The sequence below is a fragment of the Herpailurus yagouaroundi genome, unplaced genomic scaffold, assembly GCF_014898765.1.
Source record: "Herpailurus yagouaroundi ecotype Mexico unplaced genomic scaffold, PumYag 181, whole genome shotgun sequence".
In the NCBI taxonomy this organism is placed as follows: Eukaryota; Metazoa; Chordata; class Mammalia; order Carnivora; family Felidae; genus Herpailurus; species Herpailurus yagouaroundi.
The window spans coordinates 7760838-7781212 of record NW_024412412.1 but is presented as its reverse complement, the minus strand read 5'-3'; the positions used below and the strand labels follow the sequence as shown (position 1 = coordinate 7781212).

At 42.1% G+C, this 20375-nt stretch overlaps 1 protein-coding gene across 1 annotated transcript in view; it reads left to right on the top strand.

The window, feature by feature from the left end:
• Positions 1–2993, top strand: part of VEGFC (vascular endothelial growth factor C) — a 111115-nt gene extending 108122 nt beyond the window's left edge. Inside the window, exon 7 of the mRNA XM_040489873.1 lies at positions 2475–2993. Coding sequence (XP_040345807.1) covers positions 2475–2589 — 115 coding nt within the window. The 3' untranslated portion in view covers positions 2590–2993. The remainder of the gene's footprint in view (positions 1–2474) is intronic.
• Positions 2994–20375: the final 17382 nt, after the last annotated feature.

The following is a 20375-nucleotide window of genomic DNA, read 5'->3' as shown; positions in this document are numbered from 1 at the left end:
TGGCAATTGTGTTCACCTCTTGCATCTGTCACATATTTAACCAGCTGTAATCGAGGTTACGCCCTGGCATTCCATGAGAAAGTTCTATGGAAGGTATCCGTAGACTCCACTGCCAAATTCAGTGGACACGTCGGTGTTCGTGTAACCTGTCCTTTGTGTACTTTTTCTCGAAGCTCCCCTCTTTGTCCTGGCTGACATAACGTTTCGCTCTCCTCGCTGCCCTTTCAGCTCTCAGACCGTCGGTTTGTCATCACCAACACTGGCTTCTCTTCTTCCGGCACACTCTTTAGAGATGGCAATAATGCCCTTGCAACAGCCAAGCACTCACATGACTTAAAACTTAAATTGGGGGGCTGGGGGAGACTCTTGGGTGGCTACGTCGGTTAGGCGTCCGACTCAATCTCAGCTCCAGTCGTGATCTCATGGTTCCTGAGATCGAGTCCCATGTCAGGCTCTGTGCTGACAGCATGGAGCCTGCTAGGGACTAGGGATTCATTCTCTCTCTCTCTCTCTCTCTCTCTCTCTCTCTCTCTCTCTCTGAGCCTGCTAGGGATTCATTCATTCCTCTCTCTCTCACTCTCTCAAAATAAACAAACATGTTTAAAAAATTCAATTTCATGTATCTACAATTTCCTACCTACATTAATGTTTACTACTTTTCCCAATAAGTAAAATTTCCATCTTTTTGATGCTCGTGAGGCTTGTGTTCCTGTTCTAATTTATGTCGCCAATGATCTGTCCACACTAACATTTTAGCTGCTGCATAAGGGAACTTCAGTGAATCTAGGTATCTCATGGATGACATTGTGTTCTTCCATTACTGTGTCAGAGTATCTTATAGGGATCTTGTGTTTCCTTTTTAGAATATCTTGAGCAACAACTATATCCCAATTTTATCTGGGTATCTGCCTCCCAGAAGGATACTTCAAAAAGGCAGAATATTGTATATACTAAGTCTTACTACAGATTATTAACCATTTTGCACAGTGAACCCTTCTAAGAGACCCTACTATACTTGGAAAGCCTGATCTTATCTTTCCATAAGACTAAACCAGCCACCATACTTGTCTACAGAATTCTTATATTAACCTAAGAGAAAAGATTTCCATCTTTGTAATTCTCCTAATAGTATATGTTGTTTCATGAAGACTTTCTGTTTACTGAAACGCTGTGTTCATTTTTCTAAGGATATACTTCCAGGTGTATATGTATACATCGAAGCAAAAACATATAATATTTTGAAAATGTGGACACTCATTTCTTAATATGTATTCCAAAAGTGTCGGAGAGGGGCAGAGTATATATTTTTTGTCCACTGCCTTAATCATCAGCTTCCATTGATCATTGAGAATTGCATCTTTTTAGTAAAGGAATACCAGTAGTCCAACAATAATGCATTTGCACTTAGAGGAGAAAAAAAAAGTAACACTTGCACTAGATATGTTTTCCGGAGCACAAGAAATGACACTTCCAGGGGCGCCTGGGTGGCGCAGTCGGTTAAGCGTCCGACTTCAGCTAGGTCACGATCTCGCGGTCCGTGAGTTCGAGCCCCGCGTCGGGCTCTGGGCTGATGGCTCAGAGCCTGGAGCCTGTTTCCGATTCTGTGTCTCCCTCTCTCTCTGCCCCTCGCCCGTTCATGCTCTGTCTCTCTCTGTCGCAAAAATAAATAAACGTTGAAAAAAAAAAAAAGAAATGACACTTCCAACTCACATGTGCAGGGTCTCTGTAGCGTGCTTTTGATCTCCCTGCCAGGCCACGCTGCCTTATGCCCTGGACGCCCATCCCGTTCTTGCACTGGACATGTCTCACACCCCCCAAGCTTCTTCAGAGGCAGCTCCTGTTCACTGGAGCAATAGGGCCTTTGGAGCATCTGTCCTTTCCACACTGGAAGTCCAGGGTGGGAAGAGAGGGGGGCCCAGGGAAGCACCGTCCCTCTCCCCCTCCCCCAGACCACCTTCTTCTCCCCTGGAGCCCAGGCGGAGAGGGACAGGGACCCCGTGGCACAGCCAGCTGCCTGCCAGGTGGAGAGAAACAAAGGGAGGGCGGGGCTCCCCACTGGGGCCCACGGTCATCCCTTCCAAGTCTGAGTTCCACACAAGCACCCAGACTCCTGGGGACTCCGCCACGCCTCTGGGCTCACACTCTATCTGCAGAACTTCAACACTCACTTTCCCGGTCTCTCTTTTATGCTCCTTTCATCCACAAAGCAGAGGACACTTCAAAAGAACCAGTGCTCACATCACCTCCCCCTCACATCTGTGCGAGCAGCAACACTGGTTTTAGGCTTTTGCGGTCCTCCTCGGTTTTCTAATTCTCAGCCTCCAACTTCAGAAAGACAGAAACCTAAGAACAGGTCTATGATCACATGAGTAACTTTGTTCTCGTTTTAAATGCAGAAAAACAACTGCGTTTGTAGCATCGTGAATCCGTTGCGTTGGTCGTCAACACAAACGCTTTCCTCTCTGTTTTCCTAGTTGTTACAGAAGACCGTGTACGAATCGACTGAAGCCTTGTGAACAAGGACTTACATTTAGTGAGGAAGTGTGTCGCTGTGTCCCTTCGTACTGGAAAAGACCACACGTGAACTAAGGCTGCGCTCTTTTCCAACTTGTCACCTGGCAATCTTGGAAGACCGTGTTGCCACGCTCGAACTGTCCGTGAACAGAGAGACCTTTGTGGGACCCTGTGGACCAAGACAAGTCAGGGTTCGCTGGACTGTGTGGACAACTTTACAGAAATGGACTGGAGCTCACCTGCAAAAGACCTCTTTTCAATGACTGGTTTTCTACCAAGGACCAAACAGCTGAGGTTTTTCTCTTGTGATTTAAAAAAAAAAAAAATAATAATGACTATATAATTTATTTCCACTAAAAAGATTGTTTCTGCATTCATTTTTATAGCAATAACAATTGGTAAAGCTCACTGTGATCAATATTTTTATATCATGCCAAATATGTTTAAAATAAAACGAAAGCTGTATTATAAACTGGTAAGTTCAGTCCATTACTATCTTACATGATGAGCAAAACTTGATGATATGAAAACTTGCCCCTCCCCCTGCCCTTTTTCCTTTCCTCTAACCAGACATCAGATTTTGATGACTCTGAAAAAGCGTGATTCTAGAAAACAAAGTTTCAGAGAGACAACATTTGCTATTCCATTTTATTTATTTATTTATTATTATTATTTTTTAATTTTTTTTTCCAACGTTTATTTATTTTTGGGACAGAGAGAGACAGAGCGTGAACAGGGGAGGGGCAGAGAGAGAGGAAGACACAGAATCGGAAACAGGCTCCAGGCTCTGAGCCATCAGCCCAGAGCCTGACGCGGGGCTCGAACTCACGGACCGCGAGATCGTGACCTGGCTGAAGTCGGACGCTTAACCGACTGCGCCACCCAGGCGCCCCTATTCCATTTTATTTAAATTCATCTCAATATATTTAATAATTATAAATACTGTAGCACGTGACACTTTTGAATTTACAACCAAGCGAGTCAATATGGAACATACTATTAGTTCGTCTGCTTAGTATGTCCCCGAGATGAAAGTTATGCCGTGCACTAGGATGATTCATTCAGACTCTTTGTGTGATTTAATATCCCTCAGTATGTATTAAAGTGGCTTTAAAATATTTCACTCAAAAAGAATCTTTCCCGGATATTTGACTTCTTCTGACCAGCTCAAACACTTTGTGTAAGCTGAAATGCTCCTATCTAGCACGTTTAAAATACACTGGAGATCATGTTTAAATGCTCTTCTGTGTTAAAAAGGAAACATTTTCATAACACAATTGAAGTGTTTATTTCATTTTAAAAAAAAAAAATTTAATGTTTATTTTTGAGACAGAGAGAGAGGGAGACACAGAATCCTAAGCAGGCTCCAGACTCTGAGCTGTCAGAACAGAGCTGACACGGGGCTCGAACTCACAAACCGTGAGATCATGACCTGGGACAAAGTCGGACGCTCAACTCACTGAGGCACCCAGGCGCACCATCGTTTTTAAAAAGGCATTATGCTAAAATGCTTTTCTCTGGGAACAAATATTTTGGCTACATAAATGTAACCAGATGAGTAGTTTGCACATGGACAGGATTATTTCCTGGTATGACATAGCTACAGCGATACATAAAAATAATTAGTCCTGAAAGGAGAAGAAAATTCTATAGTTATATGAAGATAAGTCTCTTAAACCTTGCAAGTTTAACAAGAACATCTTTAAATGGTGTAGGCGACTGCTCAAAATAGTAGTACTTGTGTTTTGCCATAAAATAATTTGCTTTCTTGAAAAATATTTAAACAGAGTGATGCCTTAGACATGCCCTCAGTGTTTTGAGTATTGACTTCTAAAATAATGTTGTCCACAGTGTTTGGAGAATTCCACTTACGTGCTGTGCATGACTTTAACATCTCATTTATAAATTAAGACTCTTCCTGTATTAGGGGAAGACGATCTTCTGAAATTCTCTCATTATACATTTATGACCATCTTCCTGTTGATTTGTGAGGACGGCTCAAGTCTTCAGGCATAAAATACCTGTGTTGTACATTCAAAGTTCCAGCCAAGGTCTAGGGAACAGCAGAAAATGATGATAGTAAAAATACCAAAGAAAAAATGCTTACATTTGTCAAAAGCTATAGTTTTATGAAATTCTCTCCATAAGCACAAATTCAGGGATGATTTTACCAAAGGAAAAGTGGAGTAATAAATAATATCTTTCCACCTGATGAGACGTTCCCTAGTGCGTAAAATCGTCACCGTCTGTGAAATTCAGCAGAGATTCACTTCAATCATTTTTCATCGCATTTGAGCCAAGAATGTAAGCAAACAAACATTATGTAATGTTATGGCGATCTGGTTAATCATTTTTAGTTTTCATACATTTAAAATGTATTGATTTTTTAGCTAATTTAGGGGGGAAAATGTATTCTAGGTTTCAAATTAACCCCCTGAGGCCACATAAAGAATATGAGAACCTGATACAATGGCCACTATCAGCTTTAAACAAATCTCAAGTATGTGTTGACAATTAGTTTCTCAGAATATATGGCTAAGCCAAAAGAAATCACTAGACCAAAACTTAAATCGTGAAGCATGACAGAAAAATAACACTTAATTTGTCCCTGGAGATGGAATAATTTTGGTCAAAATTTAAAATAACACGAGCAGAAACAATATACTGCCAGAGATACTTGCAAACAATTTTATGTGGATGATAAAAATCTCACGTCACTAAATTATAATAATTGAGATTTTGTGGTGCCAGTTTAGACTAGAGATTTTAGAGTTCCTTAGAATGTTAGCAAGCACGATTCAACAAAACGCTGAAACAGCGAGAATGTAAACTCTCCAGGAGCCTCAAGATACCAGCCCAGCCAAATCTCAAGGATAATGATGAGAAAATACTGGAAGCTTGCCAGGATACTTGATACATTCAAATCCTAAAGAGTTTATACAGAGAATTTTATGTCTAGAAACTAAATACTGTATTCTCAGTTTAAAAGACTAATGGGCCTGGCTGGCTCAGTCAGCAGAGCATGTGACTCTTGATCTCAGGGTTGTAAGTTCAAGCCCCATGTTGGCTGCAGAGATTATGTAAAAATAAAAAACCTTAGGGGAAAAAAAAAAAAAGCGGTCGTGTAACATTTAGCTTCCAGATATTTTTTTGGAAGGGGGTTTTAATTTGCTAGCTGCTTGAGTGAAACCGATCCGTGATTAGACTTTCTAAAAATAACCTTTGTCTGCCACGTGCATATAACTCACACCAGAAGTTTGAGGGGTGACCGTCAGTGGCATTCACTGGCCTACCCAGAATGCGCTTAAACACAAGGAGAAAGGGTCACACGCTTTCCTCTCATCTCTTCCGGGGTCCCTGCTCCGATCAGGTGAGGCAGACACAGCAGGTGAGAGAGCTTATACTTCAGCCTTGTATAGCTTGCTGCCCAAAGCATGCGACTCCTTACTTGGGTAACTTCACATGTTCCCCAACCCAGTAGGTGCTGGGCAGAAAGCCGAACAAGGGTCTGTTGCCCTCACCTTACCTTTGTGACCACACTGTCCCACCCAGATCTGAGCCTTCACTGGCAGACTTTTCAAAGGATGTTTAGGGACTTTACCTCTTGAACCGCAAATGAGAAGGACATTAAAAAAAAAAAAAGTTATTTCACTCTGCTACAGTAGAAGAGCGGTAACTGATTTTTATAGAGATGGATTCTAGAAAGTTCTAAATAAATCCAATATGGTTTCTGAGGAAGGCACAGACTACACCCAGAGAACAATTGAAGGAAGTCAGTGACATGTTTTATAACATAATTCCCAGTTTCTCTGTTCATGTTGGAAGTTTTAGTGTATATTAAGAATATTTTTCAAGTGGGGAATAATTATCTGTTAATGAGTGGAACGGCAAATGAGGCCTGACGGCTTGAAGACATTTTTTTTAAACCCAAGTTTCACAAAAAAATTGCTCACAACTCATCGGCTCTAAAAAGCATACAACAATGGAAGGAGTAGGGGATCGGGAATTATGCGCCCGTTTTTTCATCTTGACTTTTCTGCTGTGCCCCTGAGCAAATCACCAAAACCCTCAGAGTCTCAACTTCTTACTCTATGGAAGGACAGAGCTGGGTGAAAATGGTGTATCAAATCTCACCTCTGAAGCTGCAAAGTTTGTACTAAACTACATGCAAAGGGGGGGGGGGGGAACACACAGAGAGGGTTTTTAAGAAGTTCAAGGAAGCCCCATTCTTGAGATTAATGACCCCACTAAGAGGAAAAAAATTTTTTAATGTTTTTTAAAGTCTTCTTAAAATGTTGAGAAAGCCCTGTTCTTTGAAACCAGTGACATCAAGAGAACGATCATTTAAAAATGTTTTGTCTAAGAAATTATACGTGAAAACTCCTCTCCTTCTGCCTCTACTTCTTAAATGCTAACTAATTTAGACAGCCGACAGCATCGTTCTTCCTGATTTCTTACCAAAGGTGGTCACACAGGGAGACTCTGGAAAATTTCTTTCAAATGTTGGAAAGGGTAATTATCTTGAAAAAAACAAAAAACAAGCAACTTTCCCGAAGAAGGCAGAAAGGAACACTCCCCGGGCACCATGTGCAAATCTCAATCAGGTGCCCATACGCTGTCTATCATCCAGGCCAAGCCATTGCGGCACAGACGACTCTGAACGTTACAGCCATCTGGAGTTCTGGTGATCGGCTCTCATCAGGTATGGGGCCCGCACCATCAGGACCTGGCATCTACATGATCTGGAAGTACGCTAAAACGCTCAGATGCTACCCTGGGGCTCGCCCACCAGGGCTGATGACACATCGGGCTTGAAAGACACGACTGTCCACACAGACAGCAATCACGTCTTTCATTCGATAGCCACGACGATGAAATGCCATTAAGAACTTCCTTGAAATCCATCAAATGATAACTAGCTGCCTAAGAATTAGAAATGGTCTCAACCAGAAATAATTTCATAAATACTTTTAAAAATGTTTCCTGTATATTCAACACTACTTTAATTTTTTTTTTAACGTTTATTTATTTTTGAGACAGAGACAGAGCATGAACAGGGGAGGGGCAGAGAGAGAGGGAGACACAGAATCTGAACCAGGCTCCAGGCTCTGAGCGGTCAGCCCAGAGCCCGACGCGGGGCTCGAACTCACGGACCGTGAGATCATGACCTGAGCCGAAGTCAGACACTTAACCGACTGAGCCGCCCAGGCGCCCCTATTCAACACTACTTTAGAAGACTTTCTGACCATATTTGTAGTGTGCTGTTAAAGTCTTGGGTTTTTTTCATCATTTTAAGGCAGCTATACCTATTCTTAATGTTTTTAAAACTTCATCTTCCTTCTATTCAAACATATATTTAAATTCAGTAGGAATTTGAGATTATCATCACACTTCCTTAAATAAAACTATGTGGCTGACACATTGTTTAAAAACAAGCTTTTCTAAAAAAAAAAAAAAAAAAGTGGGGGGGGCACCTGGGGGTCTCAGTCGGTTAAGTGTCTTACTTTGGCTCAGGTCATGATCTCACAGCTCGTGAGTTCGAGCCCCGCGTCAGGGTCTGTGCTGACAGCTCAGAGCCTGGATCCTGCTTCGGGTTCTGTGGATCCCTCTCTCTCTGCCCCTCCGCCACTCGTGCTGTGTCTCTGTCCCTCTCAAAAGTATAAATAAACATTAAAAAAATGAAAAATAAAAATGAAAATAAGCTTTTCTTCAGCACTAGTGTCCTATGGAGATGTCTTGACACAAGATTTCAAAAGCCTTCCTGATGTGACAAACGTTGTCTTCTATTATGCCCCCTTGTTTATACTTCCGATCTCCTTTCTAGGACAGATTCTTACTTTTTCAACCCACTAATTTGTTCCCCTTATTTCCTGCTCATCTTACCCAATGACCTGTTACCCTTGATTATTCTTTTCCTTATTCCCGGCCTGAGGTTTGTACTACATGTTTGTGACAATCTCTGCTCAATGAAACTATCACAGGCCAGAGAAGGCACATAGGGATCAGACAGGATGTGGGGACGTCAGACTCAACATTCCCAGCCTCCTCCAATTCCAGCCCAAGCGTTGGATGGACAGACCGATATCAAAAGTAGGGGATACTATCTTAAAATGGATATGATGGGGACGCCTGGGTGGCTCTGTCGGTTATGAGTCCAACTCTTGATTTCAGCTCAGGTTATGATCTCAGGGTTCGTGAGATCAAGCCCCGTGTAGGTCATTGCGGAGCCTGCTGGGGATTCTGTCTCTCTACCCTTCCCCTAGTCGTGCTCTCGCTCTCAAAATAAATAAATTATAATAAAACAGAGGGAAAGGGAAAGAAAAGGAGAGACAAAAAGCCAAACACACTAGTATTTGAAGAAAAAAAAAGGAAGAGGTCTCATGTGACCTGCTGGGACAGCGATAGAGAAAGAAGGTGGGGTGGATTCCTGACACATGCAGGAAAATTTTCTGCGACTGGGCAACAAGAATGGCCGAGGCAAAGTCACACTATCTGTTGGGCAGGTCTGGGATTATGGTGTAAACCCGAGTAAACACGACGAATACCACGATGGTGATGTGACAGTTCCACTGGGAAAAGCCTGGTGGGAGACGCAGGATCCTTGGCACCAAGGAACGTCCGTCTTGACTTGTGCACGTGGCAAAACCCTGAGGCCACCTCATTCACATCACGGTGTGTAGCTTTTGATGAGGTCTTGGGGAAACAAAGAATGTCCTCATCTCTGCACTTAAAGCAGGTGACTTCCCATGAATTTCAGAGAACTTGAGAGTCTCCTTGTGATCTTTTTTAAGCAAGTTACGAGACCGTCTCGCCCTGGGTGGAGAGGCGGACAAGCGCTGTTGCCCCCGTCATGAGTCACCTTCTAGGGCTCAGGCGAGCAAAGTCCCCTTGATCCCCACGGCGTGGGGACGCACAGTGCCTGTGCTCTGGGCCATCTGCAGCCTCATTAAGCTGAAGAGATGTGGAGGTGGGAAAGTTCTCTTCAACAAACGAGATGGTTCCGGAATTTGAGCTAGACCCGGGAGAGGTTTTTAGCGATGATAGAAATCGACCTCTCGTTCTTACAAAGAGCGAATCTGCAGCCCTGAACCGTTAAAGGTTCTTCTGGGGATGAGCAGCAGAGCGGCAGAGTCCCTAAGAAACCCCGGGCTGGCCACCACAAGGGGCGGCATCCCTCCCGCTTCCACAGTGACCGTCAGCCTATGTTCTGCCAAGTCCTGGGCAGCCAGGCTTTCGTCTGTTTCATGGGAAGATATCGAGGGGGGAACATTCTCTTTTTTAAAAGGCTCTTCACAAGTGCTCTTTTTCAAATCGCTGCCCTACGCTAGGAGGTTTACGTGACCGAATTACTTTAACGACCTCTCGCTCTCTGCCAAAGCCTGCCACAGGTGCAGCTGTGGCTGACGTGCCAAAATCCTGGCGCATTAAGGCTCCTCTCCTGGACCGGGGGACAAGTGTGCTCAGAACACCAACCAAGGTCACGGTGCACTCATCAGGAGAGGGACCAAGTTCTTAACCCCCGTGCAAAGGTGCCCCAGCCTTAAGAATGCTTAAAACAGGATTTATGGGAAAATGTTTAGATTTTTTTTTCAATTGCCTATTTGACAGCCTTAGACCAAAGCACAAACACAACACAGCCTGAGCAGGGTGAAAGCATCCTCTGGGCTGGATTTATAATCAGCCCCCTCCCTCCAGCCAGGAGGCACTATTCTTGGACCAAATCCGTATACCATGACCCTCTCTTCCCTTATGAAGACTAGCTTTACAAAGACTTCAAATCTGCAGAGAGAAGGCTTCCGTATCTAGACACGCCTAATTTTTGTCAGGGGTCTGTACGAACTCAGTTCATTTGACACAACTTTGCCCCGGCTTAATCTGATCAGCTGCTGTAACAATATCATGTGGGTAGCTTGGGAAACAGAAATTTTATTTTCTCACAGCTTTGGAAGCTGGAAGTCCCAGATCAAGGTACCATCAATGTTGTTTCTAGAAGTTTGTGGCGAAACCTCTTCCTAACTTGAGACAGCTGCCTTGTTTCTTTCTCACTGTGCCCGCAAGGTCTTTCCTCTGTGCACATGTGAGAGAAATGAGATCTCTGGTGTCTCTTTTTCTAAGGACACCAACTTTATCAGATCAGAGCCCTACTCTTATGACCTCTTTTACCCTTAATTACCATCTTAAAGGTTTTATCTTCAAATGCAGTAACACTGGGAGTTAGGACTTTAACATCTGAATTTGGAGGGGACACAATTCACTCCATAATAACTCCTTTTTCAAAAAAAAAATGTTTGTTTATTTTTGAGAGAGACGGAGAGAGAGGTAGAGCGTGAGCAGAGAAGGGGCAGAGAGAAAGAGGGAGACACAGAATCCGAAGCAGACTCCAGGCTCCGAGCTGTCCAGTACAGAGCCCAATGTGTGCCTTGAACCCACGGACCTGACCGTGAGATCATGACCTGAGCTGAAGTCTGAGCCTCCCAGGCGCCCCCTTAATAACTCTTCTTTGTGTGCGAATTTTAATTGCTAAGAAAGAGATAAGAAAGAAACAGGAATCAAACATTTTGAAACCAAAAAGTATCTATTTCAAGACAGAATACCCAAATAGGGTTAGATGTTGGCACATGAGAAGAATAAGCAAGACCTTCAGAGAGAATAACTAGTTTGAGAACAACAAGCTATACTTGAAACTCTACCTGAGAGAGTCTTCAAACAACTGCTCTACTGAATTGTAAGTAAAAATGATAAAATACATGTATGTTTAAGCTGGACTTTTCTGGGAACACGGGTCTTAAATTTATCTGCCTAGATAGTTGGCACATCGAGATGCCTCCTATTGTCATGAGCTTATGTTGAACTGCCTGCTGCTGTCACACGTCGCTAATATGGTTGTTAACTTGGCAAAAGGAACTCTAGAGTTAAGTGTGGCAATCTATACATGATTTTCCCAAAGTTACAAGCTCACGACCCCCTTCGGCACTGGGATTCCATAGGTGACCAAGAAGCAAGGCCACAGTTGCTGATTTCAAAGAGAATTTCTTTAGTTCCTTGACTGTTGGGCAAGACGGCCACATATGTTCATGTGCAAATAAAGCGTGATCCCTAAGTCGTTCCCATGATCTTTGGAAGTTTCAAATGCCGAATCCTTTTTAATCACAATTAAAGTCTCCAGAAATTCAGCCTCATTTACCAATTGCAACAGAGTTCTAAGAGAGCAAAACAAGGGAATGTCAGAACTCAGCCAAGTATCAAATTTTAAAACCTTAATTCATCACCACTTGTGATGATATAAGACAGTGTCGTCATGCGTTTTGGCATTCAGTCACACTTTATGGTCAAATTAGGTCCTGAGACTTTGCACTTCAAATATATCAATTCCAACTCTTTGCCTTTAGTATGTCAAAAGGCACACACAGTCTAGAGGCTCTGAAAGACCAAGATAAATATTCCAGGAATGAAGGACAGTTTTAATTTAATTTTTAAAATTAAAAAAATATATACAGAAAAGGGCAACAAATGCGAAAAAAAAAAACCTAAAAGCATCTAAGTATCGATGACATTAGGTTGAAAATAAACTTTGTATTCAAATTTCAACTTAAGAATTTCTCCCACCCTTTGGGTATGAATTTCCTTCATTGTTAAGAAAATGCACTTCACTCATAAATCTGAGAAATTCAGTTTAAATCAGCACTTTTCAAACATTAACTATGAGTGAATTCTTACTGCATTTTTAAAAGGCATGATCTGGAAAATGTCAGAGAAATGCATAATGTTCCTGTGCTTTAAACTGAACCAAGGAGGCAACACTATGCCCTCAACATATAACTTACTTATGAGATTAGAAATAACTATTCAACAGCTGTTGGGAAAAAAAATACCCTCAGAAATAGCTATTTGGGGAATCTTCACCCATTTCTAGCAGATCTGAAATTTTTTACTCTTTCTTTCTTCAAAAGAAAAGAAATTTATAGAGATCTACTGAAATACAGAGTACCTTTTATAAAAGATAGACAACAGAGAAGGTTCAGTCAATGTGGTTCAAAGCATAGTTTGCTGAAAAGGGTCAAAGGTTAGAGTGTAAAATACTAAGAGCTTGGGAAATGCCGAGGAGAGGGGAGCCGGAAGAATTTAAAAATAAAACTATAAAAACACCAGAGCAAAAAGCGTGTTCACACAGAATTAAAAATTCTAATAGGCAAAATAAAACAGGACTTCCTGTAATGTTCATAAAAAATATAAACCAGCCCCAAACACTATTAACAAAGTTGACCTTTCAGGCGCTGCTTTCAGTTTACTGTAATCACGTGATCCTCTTGTCAAATGGCTCCTCCTACACATCCTGGTCTTGAACTAAAACACGCGTGCGTCCAAATTTTGGTTAGATGATCACAAGAACCTTGTGGATTTCAGGCTGGAAATCCTGGATTTTGCAGGCTGGATTTCAAAGTTTCAAGGGGGCTGGGTCTCTATCCAAAATTCTAAGCCATCTCATCTTGAAAAAATATCTCCATCGAGGAAATAACAGTATTTTAAAACTGCATTTAAAAATTTTTTTTTCAACGTTTATTTATTTTTGGGACAGAGAGAGACAGAGCATGAACGGGGGAGGGGCAAAGAGAGAGGGAGACACAGAATCGGAAACAGGCTCCAGGCTCTGAGCCATCAGCCCAGAGCCCGACGCGGGGCTCGAACTCACGGACCGCGAGATGGTGACCTGGCTGAAGTCGGACGCCTAACCGACTGCGCCACCCAGGCGCCCCTAAAACTGCATTTTAAATGCCACCCGCCTTCGGATCTGATTTTGTCAGCATGAATTGCAAAAACCAGACCGACCGAAATCGGCTGTTCTGATGGACGTTCCTTTGGGGAAGGTGAGAAGAGCACCTCAGAGGCTGTGGGGCCATGTGACCTGTCTAAGCCTCAACTCCTTCAACCACGCCACCGTCGGGGGTGCTGCATAGACTGGATGCAGGAGTGCATACGAGGGCCCCGACGGGGGATTGTGCAAAGAGGGGCTACTCAAACTTTTACTGAATTCCTCACCGTGTGTGTCTAGTCCAGAATTCGACCCATCATAAGGTGAAAACCTACTTCGTTTTCCCCCACCTTTGTCTACTCCTGTGCGGAAAGATCGATTTGCGTAGTCAAGTTCCATGAGATCTTTCCTTTGAGAATCAGTCTCTACCTGCTTTAGGTAGGTACTACATATAGGTGGAAAGGGAAGAAGTAGGAAAGAGGAGGAAAAAACAAAACAAAACAAATTCTAGATTTTGAAGAACAAATCTTACTTAACAGGATAGAAGATGTAAGAGGAGGAATAACATGAAATAAGAATGCATTTAAACATCTAATATAACCTATTTGGTCTACTGTCTCTGTATATCTGGAAAAACTACATGTTTATAGTAGAACGTTCAGAAATATATACATGTAAGAACATTAAAGTGGCCTGTTATACTATCCAAACTTAATCATTACGTTGTGTTGTACATAGTTTTAGGACTCTATTCATGAATACACAAAACTGGGATCATAGGGCCTGTACAGATTTGTTTCACGCATTTAGTGCTCAATGTTTGTGTGAACTTTTTCTTCAGAAGGTCTCAATTTTGCATAAATGCATATTACAGCTGAACAAAAATCTCTAATTACTCTTACATTTGAACACTTATTTAATTAGCTTATGATTTTCACCCCATTATAGTTATGACCTCTAATTCTTATTAAAATTTTTTTTAATGTTTATTTATTTTTGACAGAGAGAGAGCGAGCGAGCGAGCATGAGCAGGGGAGGGGCAGAGAGAGAGGGAGACACAGAATCCAAAGCAGGCTCCAGGCTCTAAGCTGCCAGCACAGAGCCCGACGTGGGGCTCGAACTCACAGACTGAGATCTGACCTGAGCCGAAGTCGGACACTCAACCGACTGAGCCACCCAGGTGCCCCTGACCCCTAATTCTTTACACACTTTGTCCTAGCTCTATTTCCTTTTTATCTGTAACATCTATGGGTCACGTGTATTCATCTTCTGAACAACTTGATATTTATTGCCAACAAACTCCTCCAGAAAGATGTGTCCTTTGATTCTCTCTGTACAATTTTGCCAGAGACCTAAGTTTCCTTGCAACCCCACAAATATTATCTTTAAAAGAATCTCAGCTAATCTGGGGGTGAAAAGCACCTTAAATTGGTTTAATTTGTAATTCTCTTGATCAACCATGAGGTCGAATATCCTTTCATGTATTATTTCTCCGTGACAGTCCTCCTCTTTGCCAATTTTTATTGGGCTGCCCTACCTACCAAATTGTAAGAACTTTTAAAACAGCAATCAAGTAGCAAAAGTTTGATTATCTACTTGTGCATCTATTTTTTGTTTTCTTTTAGCCTTGTTAAGTAGTTCATAAAGTCTTTATGCGCAAACAATTTTTAATTTCATGAGTCAAACCTTTATTTGCTTTTTTTCGTGTCCTTCCTGCAAAGCTCCCTTCTCTTTGCAGTAATTAGAAGGTATTTCAGAACTATGTCAACGATGGAGAAAACGGTGTCATTATCCACGGAGGAATGTCTACAAGGCACCGTAAGACTGAGGCTGGGATATGAACCTGTCTCTCTTCTCTATGTGGGACAATGCTCTAGGGGCAAGTCTATCATCCTTCTTTTCTCTTCCACATCCATGACTTTGATTTCTTGGTAGGTACATTCAGAGGCTCCTTTGAACGATAACACCAATGATAATTACCCTGGACACGCGCTGTTCCTAGGATATGAAATTCCTAGAGTAGCAGAATGTCCAGCATAAAGAAGTAAAATTATCCAGAGGGGGGGGGGGGGGGGGGAGGGAACAAACTTAAAAATAAGTTTGCTAGAGAATCTAGGACATAAAATATCAATCATTCCATCTTAAAAAAATCTTTTTATGAAACAACTGGTTCCTTAGTGGCATTTACAAAATTCAACTTTTTAAACCAACAGAAATATTAGGGTATGGTTGAACTTTTGCCCAAATCATTTAGCCAATTGCCTTACCAATACGTTTCAAGAATGATTTCTTCACATGACTTGTGTGTGTGGCATTCTTTTTCCATACACGTGTTACTTTCTTACGCATCATTGATTGTTTCCAAGGCTATCTGCTTTTTTTAAACCTATCTGCTTTGGATTCTTTCATCAGTGCTGTGACATTTCAGCCTAAATTATTTTGAATTTTTGGTAGGCAGAGCAAGCATCCCTCATTTGTCTTCTTTGAACCCTTTTCTTAGTTCCTGAAAGTCACAGGGATGCTCTCTTAAGAGACGATCACCCCACCATCTGCTGACTGGCACTGTCTGGAAGAGGAGAGTATTGGCCTCGCCAGGTCACAACTTGCACCCATGAGGGAGAGGAGAGCTGCCCAGTCCCTTGCGGAGACCGTGACTGTCGATTTTACTCAGGTCCACCGGAATGCTTTACTGAAGAAAGCAAAAGACCAGTCCATCATCAGCATTTTAAGAACTCTATTTCAACCCTCTAGTTTGGGCAAATTCCTCCCAGACACTAAGTATCAGGTGTCAGGTTTTTTGGGGTTTTGTTTTTTGTTTTTTTTTTGGCGGGGGGGGGGGGATTGGGGAGGAGGTCTTCGTAAGAATTTTGTTACGAAGTTGAGAGAAGTGAGGGAGGCCTTGCTCACCAAGCAGGTGGCATTTTGTCCCCAACTCCTCTTAAGTCTGTGATGTTTACGGGAACACAGTCACTCGAGGAAGTCATATCTTACAATTTGCCTTTTCATCACGCTGAGGATAAGCATGCCTTAACTTGGAAAGGGCTTCAAAGACGGTCATAGCATTAACCAGGACTTGTCAGTCACCCACCAGGTGACTGCTCAAGAATCCTTGTGAAGATGCTTTCTACTAAGAAAAATATACAATGACTTCCCCTTTAGTGGCATTTTGGGAGCGCCTGGGTGGCTCAGTCGGTGATGCATCCAACTTCAGCTCAGGTCATGATCTCACAGTTCGTGGGTTCGAGCCCCATGTTGGGCTCTGTGCTGACAGCTCAGATCTTGGAGCCTGCTTCAGATTCTGTCTCTCTCTCTCTCTCTCTCTCTCTCTCTCTCTCTGCCCTTCCATTCTTCACACTCTGCCTCTCTCACTCAAAAATAAATAAACATTAAAAAAAATGTAATGGCATTTTGGGTTATTGGTCTTCAGATAAAAATACAAAATCTCCATGAAAATTAAAAAAAAACATTTGGGTGGGAAGAGAATTAGGTGTGGGGAAAATGGCACCCTCTGAATGAAAAATGTTAACAAAACCTCAATCCACATTCTTTGTCAAATTACACTTGCCCCATGCAATAGGTGTGAAATGTACGAGGTACTTAATTTTCATTGTCTAAAATTAATGACATTAAAATAAAAGGGGGCTTTAAACTCTGCCCATGGTATAATTTGTGTCTGAATCTTTTGGGATGGAAGGGTTTTAGCACAGATAATCAGAACTCATGCTTCGTGATTGATTAGTCTAAGAAGTTAAAGTGAAAATTATTAACAATATAATCATGCTTTAAATATACATTTTTATATGCCTGTTTACTAATTCACTTGGCTTTTGTTGTAGGAACAAGATCTTGTCTTTGGAGTCAGATCTTGGTTTTCTTGCATATACAATACTTGCAATGCTTTGTTTGGGAGTTTTTATTCCATTAACAAGGATTGAGAAATTAAAGTCACTTGCAAAATAGTCTGAAGAAAACAATTTCTTCTGCTACATTTCATAGCAGCCAAACATTGGTAGCTGACTTGCTCAGATTAAATTGGACAACCTTTTTTAACTGACTCTCCTTGACCGAGCCTTTCCAAAGCATTCAGTTTTCTTAGACTTTGTCTTAATTTTCCACGTATCATGGTTACTTTCAGAAGAAAACACTGAGTAAACGTGTGTCCGTTCATTTCCTCTAGTAATTTACGATGCTGAGATAACCAAGTTTGGATCATATAATTGCCTAAGCTTGAAAAAAGCAATTCTTTGGGTCACCAACATAGACATATGTGTTTTTAAAAGGCTTCAAACTATGAACTATGATGTTTCAGAAAGTCATCTTTTCACTTTTCAAGGAGACTATCCCTAAGTAGTAAGAACAAACAAAAACATCCAGCCAGATGTTTGCAATTCCTTAATCCTTTTTCCATTTCCTGACCCTCCTCTTCCCACCTCAACCCCTAAGGGGCGGCTCTAAGCTCATCCCTAGGAAACTTCAAAATAATGTCTCTGGTTAAACACAGAATGATGTCTATGAGAAGCTTATGCTATTTGGGATAAAAAATAATAATAAAGGAACAGGAATGTAGCCTCCGATCTCTTTGAACCAGAAGTGGCCTTTCAGGCTTCAAGGCCATTTACAGTTTCCAAACAGAAGTTTAATAAGTTGTAGGTAACCGAGTGAACTTAAAACATTATTGCAGGCAGCCTTCCGTGTATTTTTCTGCACACAATGTTGTGAACAATAGTCCTATTTGAAAGGAAGGACCGCTGCAGAAGTGAGCTCAAGTTTCGTTTTTCTCTCTTACTTGTCTTTGTGGATTTTAACCTTTCAAGACAACTCTTGAGACAGCTTCCCTCACCGTGCCCATCTGCTATTTGCTTCAAGCAGGCTTACGGGGTGAACTTGTAATGTTTCTCTAGCCATTAGTTCCTTTTTGTGTGCGCCCCTTAGACTAAAATGTGCAAAGGTTAATTTATCTCTTCCATTTAAAAATACTTCGTGCCGTCTGCCAGTTTTTTCTTTATCACCAAAGGAGCCTGACAGTTTGCTGCCCTTAAGTTGACTGCAAATAAAGTATAGTTTCAGGACTTCAGACAGCACCTTTTCCGTCTTGGGGCCCGTCTTGGGGCCCGTCAAGCCTTTCGTGGGCAGCCTGTGGAATTAGCCTCCCTTCCAACAACAAAATAGCTTTCAAACCCCCATGGCCTCGTGAGATTCTGCACCACATACTTCTGTTTATATTAGACCAGCCATTTCCATGTAATTTCATATTCTCTGCGATGTTTTTTCCATAGCCGAGTAAACCCAACAAGTGAACTTTCGAGATAATATCTTAAAAAAAAAAAAAAAAACTCTCAGCTGCCCCAGTCTAAAGGAATGGGTTTCATTTAAATGTTTCCTGTTTTCAATACATTTGCCTCCTGGAACCATTGTGTGCAACACAAAGTCCAATTCAATTAGAAACTAAGTTGTTACGACTGAATTTCAGCTCATGCCCCAGAAAGTGCCAGAGAGTTGAACTACACTAGAGAAATGAGGAAGGGTACCGTGTCTTACACTGACGTACGGGGTCTCGTCACTGGACTGATGAGTTCGTTGTAGGTCCTGGTCAAGAGCCAGAGGTCTGACAAACAAAGAACTTCACGATCTTTCTTATCATTGACAGCTTTAAATAAATTGAAATATTGGTCATCAGTAGCCGTCTATTTCTATCCTGGAAATATTTATACTCCAACAAGTCATCTACCAAGTTGAAGAAAACACCAGAACGTCACGCTGCTTAGGATGAGAACATTTCCAAAACGAACACAACGTCGACAGAAGCATCTGCAACAGATGTGTATGCACAGTCAACGCATGGTGTCAATGATGATTTCAGCTCCTTGTTTAATAAAGATTTACGCTGTCTGGGGTGCCTGGGTGGCGCAGTCGGTTAAGCGTCCGACTTCAGCCAGGTCACGATCTCGCGGTCCGTGAGTTCGAGCCCCGCGTCAGGCTCTGGGCTGATGGCTCGGAGCCTGTTTCCGATTCTGTGTCTCCCTCTCTCTCTGCCCCTCCCCCGTTCATGCTCTGTCTCTCTCTGTCCCAAAAATAAATAAAAAACGTTGAAAAAAAAAAATTAAAAAAAAAAAAAAAGAATTACGCTGTCTGATCTTAAGATCTCCAATCTCTTCACTTGCTTTGTAATTGCCTGCAACTGCCTCTATTTTCAGCATTTCTCGACCCACTTGCTTCAAGCTCTGTTTCCTGAAACCAGCCTATAGGTTTTCTCTTCTGACGTGAGAGTTTTGATTTGCTGACATCTCCTTTAATGTCCTGTATAATTGCTTTTACTTTTCCCCCTTGCTCTATGTTTAATTTTATTTTGTCATTTCCTGTCTTAGTTTCGTGGGAAGGAGCCACAGAATCCATGTCAACTGTTCGCTCCATTTGCTGTTAGCGTCATTTGCCCTGCTGTCCCCTAGAGAAGCACGCTTTTATATGAAGGCAAGGTAAAAATGGCCTTCTTTAACCGAGACACATAACCCCCTGCCTTTACCAACCTTTCAAAGAACTTTCCAACCTCTTCGCATTTCCCTGCTGTGCCCCACGACTATGGTTCACGTCCTTTCTTACCCACGTTTGCGGACCTCACGTGACAGCATGGTGGGTAACAGCAGGGCTCATCAATATCCACTTCTCCTTTATTTCCTGTATTTCACTTCCCAGCTCCCCTGAGCCCAGCTGAGGTCATGGAACACGTTTGGGCCAGTGAAATGTATGTAGAAGTCACGGGGATCGTTTCTAAGCTGAGTAAGCAAAAAGCTTGTGTGCGCTTTTTATAGCCTCTCTCTACCGCTCCCAGAACACGGAAAAGCATTTGTCTTACGATGGCAGAACCACAAAACTTAAGTGCCTTCGAAATTTGAGAGGCCTCATAAGGTCAGCCATCTGGCAGAGGCACCCAAGGTGAAGACGACTAGAATAGTCAAGCGAGGACTAGGTTTTTATTGTACAAAAACCACAGAAATTTGGGGGCTGTTACCCAAATACACCGTGTTCTATGCTTCCCTCTCAGGAGTCCTTCTTTGACGCTTGTTTATTCTCCTGAAAGCGCATGCCACAATGCTCCTGTTCCCTTTCTTCATTT